General features: G+C 65.0%; 1 protein-coding gene across 1 annotated transcript; it reads left to right on the forward strand.

Moving 5' to 3' along the window:
• Positions 1-481: 481 nt before the first annotated feature.
• On the forward strand, positions 482-4,295 carry LOC116622980 (thyrotropin-releasing hormone receptor-like). The gene is given in 6 exon segments (XM_032389799.1): positions 482-858; positions 1,889-1,911; positions 1,914-2,067; positions 2,069-2,288; positions 3,922-3,958; positions 3,961-4,295. Coding segments are annotated over 6 exon segments (1,146 nt in total).
• The last annotated feature ends 626 nt before the right edge of the window (positions 4,296-4,921 follow it).

Here is a 4,921-nt window from a genome sequence, read left to right on the forward strand (position 1 = left end):
TTGCCGTTTCTCAAGAACCTCCCCACGTCCCCGCGAAGCAGGTACTTCTGGTCTCCCCATTTCATAGATGAGCTCGTTGAGACTGAGATGCTGTGTGCCTTCGTCACAGCACAGGGCAGCTGATGTGAGCACTCAGGGTGTGCTGGGCCGAGAGCTGACATGCACTCACCCGCACGACTCCTGCCCCTTGTGTGTGAGGTACGGCTGCCACCTGTGTTGATGCTCCAGGAAGGCGAGGCTTGTAGGGAGGCTCAGTAATGTTGTCAGCAGAGCCTTGGACATGTATTCCCTGTCCCGTCCCCTCACCTGGCCAGGCGGAGCAACGGCACAAGCACAGGGCCCCGTGTGTCCCTGGGGGCCTGGCTTCTAGCAGAGGCCGGTGTTGGTTGGGCCCTGCAGGTGCACGAGGCCCGGCCCCACTGGCCGTGGATGTGTGCTGGAGCCCCCTCTTCTTGCCCCCTCCAGCACCTGGTCAGCCACCATGGAAAACGGGAGCAAGCTGGACAAGCCCAGCCATGTGTTGCAGGCACGTGGAGAGGCTGTCCTGGGCCTGACCGAGTACAAGGTGGTCTCAGTCTTCCTGGTGCTCCTGGTGTGCGTGACTGGCATCGTGGGAAACGCCACAGTGGTCCTGGTGGTGCTGACTGCTCGCGACATGCACACCCCCACCAACTGCTACCTGGTCAGCCTGGCCCTGGCTGAGCTCACCGTGCTGGTGGCCTCAGGGCTGCCCAACGTCTCCGACAGCCTGGCTGGGCAGTGGGCCTATGGGCATGCCGGCTGCCTGGGCATCACTTACTTGCAGTACCTGGGCATCGGCGTCTCCTCCTGCTCCATCCTGGCGTTCACCGTGGACAGGTGGGTGCTCCCCGGCCCTGCCCTGCATGCATCTCCCTCCCACAAAGCAACCAGCCAGGACTTCCCAGCTGGGAGGCTCGGAAGCTGAGCCTCAGCTGAGCAGGAGGGCTGATTTCCCCTTTCCAGAGAGGGGAGTGGGGTGGGACCCTGGAAGCCCGGACCCAGGAAGCAGGGGTCAGAAGGACTCTTCTCTCATCTCTGCTGCTGACTTGCCTTGAGATGCCGAGGCAATCCTCCATCTCCAGGCATCAGTTTCCCCACCTGGGAAGTGGGCATTTGGACTGGACATTCTCTGGGGTTCCTTCCGCTCTGATTTTAGCCCCGAGAGGTGGTGTAACCCAGAGTTAAGCATGTGGACTCCGAAGCTTGCTGACCGGGTTCACACCTGGCTCTGCCCCTTCCTAGCTGCATGGTCTTGGGCAGGCTGGCCCAGAGGCCGGGTGGCTTGTCCAGGGCCACATAGAATTGGGACATAATTGAGGCCTTCGGACTTCCAAATGCTGGCCTGGTCCTGATTCTCCTGGGCTGTGGCTGTCTGGGCTCCAGTGACCTCCATCTCCTGCCCGCGCTGGTTTACCCCAGGGCCTGGGCATGGCAGGGTGGGGACCCGCGTCCAGGCTGTGAGCCGGCTGAGAAGGGCGTGTGATGTCATTGGCTGCCTCAGTTGGTGACCTTTGGAGGTGGGCAACTAAAAACCCACGGGGCTCTCGCAGGGGTCAAAGGTCTTTGAAAGGGCCCTGGGGTCCCTGAGCCTGCAGCAGACACCGCTGAGCCTGGGGGGCCTCAGGGGCCTCTCGCTGCAGCACTTCCTACATGCCCTCAACACGGCCGCCTGGCCCCCTGGATCCTCAGGGCCCTCAAGTCCTTCCATGACAGGACCAGATGGGGGATCTGATGGGCCAGGCTGGGTCGTGAGCGCGTGCACGCACACACACACGTGCTCGTTCACACGTGCACACGCCCACGTGCCCACACAGGGCTCCCCGACCCCGCTGCCCCAGCGCCCAACACGGCCGCCCCGTGGCTGCAGGTACGTCGCCATCGGCCACCCAGTGCAGCGCACACCGTGTGCACCGTGGCCCGGGCCAAGCGGATCGTCGCGGCGGTCTGGGGGGTCACGTCTGTCTACTGCCCGCTCTGGTTCCTCCTGGCGGACCCGCACGTCAGCAAGAGACAGGGCCCGCAGTGCGGCTACGGAGTGCCCACAGCCCTACCTGCCCATCTACCCGCTGGACTTCGCCCTGTTCTTCGCCACGCCCCTGCTGGTGGCCACCGCCCTCTACCGGCTCATCGGGAGGGTCTTGTTCCAGAACGCGCTGCCCCACCCACCCCACCCCGGGGCCGGGCATGGTGAGGCCTGGCAGGAGCCAGGAACCCAAGAGAAGCAGCCCCGGGGGCCAGGTGGGAGCCCCAGGTCTTCCAGGAAGCAGGTGGGTGAGGTCTCCGGGAGAGTCGGGTGGGGTTGGCCGGAGGGTGGCTGGTGGGCAGAGAGGCAGGGAGAGGTGCGAGGCAGAGCTGGGCAGAGAGGGGATGCAGGCGGGACGCGCATTCGTTCACTCTCCACGCCGGGTTCTGGGCTCTGGGACTTGGGACCACAGGGCAGACCCCCACGCAGCCTGTGGGGGACCCGGGGACGAGGTGACGCGGGACGGGGCTCAGGGAGAGGCAGGGAGGCCTCACAGAGCTGACAGCGGAGGCTAGCAAAGGGGCAGGCCAAGCATGTACCAGGAAGCACTGGGGGGAGCAGGGTGAGGCCTGGAGGCGGACACAAGCCTGGCGCACTGGGCTGGCAGGGGGCAGCGTGAATGGTTGGCGGCTTTGACTGCAGGGAAGCAGGGGCAGCGACGGGGGCTCTGAGACAGCGGGAGCCCCACATGTGGGGAGCCTGAGACAGGTGCACACTCAGAGACACGGAGGGAGGGAGAGCACTGAGCAGGGGGGACACCTGTGACCGAGCCACACACTCGCAAGAGGAGAGACAGAGACAGAGAGATAGAGAGACACAGACCCACGAGAGGAGAGACAGAGACGGGGAGAGACAGAGCCAGGCTCACAGAGTGGCCAAGACCCTCACTCTCAGGGACATAGCTCTGGACACACATGTGGTCACACCTCCTGGGGCAAAAGCCAGCGATGACTGCATGGTCCCCCTGCCTCACCACAATTCGGGAAGGAGATTGCTGACATCCTGATGCTGTAAGCTGGCAAAGGAGGCTCAGAGAGGCTCAGCGGGCTGCCCAGGGTCACACAGCAGGAGTCTAGGAGCTGGGATGTCACTTGGCCCTGCAAACCCCAGGACCTACACCCCCTGGAGACGGCAGCAGGGAGGGGCCCCCTGGAGACCTCTCCTCAGCTCCGGGGCCCCCAGGAGCCTCCCAGCATGGGTCAGGCTGGTAGCTGTCCCCCAGAGGCCCGGACGGGTGCCCCTTCCCCTTCCTGATGACCCCAACTCCCACAGACACCCTGGTCCTAGCAGACTGTCCTGGACTGCACGGAGGTGGGCTTTGAATCCCCCACAGGCCTTTCTGGGTCTGCGACTCACTCCTGAACTGAAGGATAGGACAGGGTACAAGTAGGGGTCCCACCTAGAGGGTCACGGCTGCGGATGGAGGGGGCCGTTCGGACAGTCATAAGCATGGGCGGGTTTTGGGGAGGCCTCTCTCGCCCTCCAAGCTGTGCTTCCCCATCCCGGAAGGGCCACCATGATGGTGCCACGTCCAGGGGAGCCATCCCGGGCTTGCGGCTGCGTGGGGCCCCAAGCATCAGTGTTTGTCCCAGCTGGGAGCGTACACGGTGTGGGGGCAGGGAGCCCCTGGGGACACAGGGCGGTGACCAGAGAGCACCCGAGGCGGAGTGTTTCACGATCTCAGGCGCCAGCACGGCCGGGAACGCTAGCCCTGGTCGGCGCCCGGGACGCAGCACGCCGCCTGGCAGCTGTGCCGTCTCAGATGACTCTTCCAGTGACGTTCTCGTCCGGACTCAGCACACAGCTCTGAGGCGGGAGGTGTGGCCGCCCCTTCCGGGGCATGTGCTTGGCCACCAGCCTGTCCCCGTGTCCCGCAGGTCACCAAGATGCCGGTGGGGGTCGTGTTGCTCTTCGCATGCCCAACCGCACGCCGGTGCTGCTCAGCTCCCTGGAGGCCCAGCCCTTGCTGGACCCCCGGGTGCCCCTCTGCTGCCGCACCCGCATCTCCACCAGAAGCGCCGTCAACCCCATCGTCTACAGCCTCGTGTCCCAGAAGAGCCGGGACGCCTTTCGGCGCCTGTGCTGGTGTCCGTCGGGGGAGCGACAGGGGCTCGTGGCCTGCCGCACCGTCACCAGCTGCAGTGCGGCCCGAGAGACCCCCCGAGGACGCAGGAAGACAGGAGCCAGGGCTGGGGTCCTCAGGCCGCAGGGTCCCCCCCAGCAGCAGGAGCCCTCAGTCAGCGGGGTCTGAGGGCAGCCCCCCTCCTGCCCAGCGCCCTGCCTCGCCCTGCCTCCGCTCCCCATCTGCTCACGTGCTGGGTCCACCTGTCCACTGGGCCAGGACAGGCACAGATGCCCCTTTAGCCCCCGGGGCCCCCGCTGCTTCCCTCCCTAGGAACACGGGCCATAGGGTGGCCTGGGTCCGGGCGCTTGAAGTTCAAGTCTGGACTCCATGTGGGAATCCCTCACCTCCCCGGGAAGCAGGGGAGGAGAGGAACAGGAGGACCACCAGCCTTCACCGGTGTGACACTGTGACCTTCTACCCACCAGCACTTGTTATGTTAAGCGTCTTTTCCAGGAGAAAGCCTGGTATTAAAGTGTTTGTCAACACTGTCCTCAGCTGTGGGTGGAGCCTGCCCAGGATTGCGTAGTCCCCTGCAGATAGAAGCTACCTGGGGCCCCATTGAAAGGCCCCCAGCTTCTACTGCAGACACCCAGAGATACTTCATGGGTCAGGGGAACCCCGACCCCAGGCCGCCCCAATGCCCTGGAGCCCCAGCCTGAAAAGCATATCCCCCTGGAGGGGTCAGCAGGGCTGGCCCCCTCCCTAGCCCACTGCCACTGCCAAGGTGCTAAGCAGGAGCTGGGGGTGCTGGG

This window comes from Phoca vitulina, unplaced genomic scaffold (genome assembly GCF_004348235.1).
Source record: "Phoca vitulina isolate PV1807 unplaced genomic scaffold, GSC_HSeal_1.0 scaffold56, whole genome shotgun sequence".
NCBI classification, from domain to species: domain Eukaryota; kingdom Metazoa; phylum Chordata; class Mammalia; order Carnivora; family Phocidae; genus Phoca; species Phoca vitulina.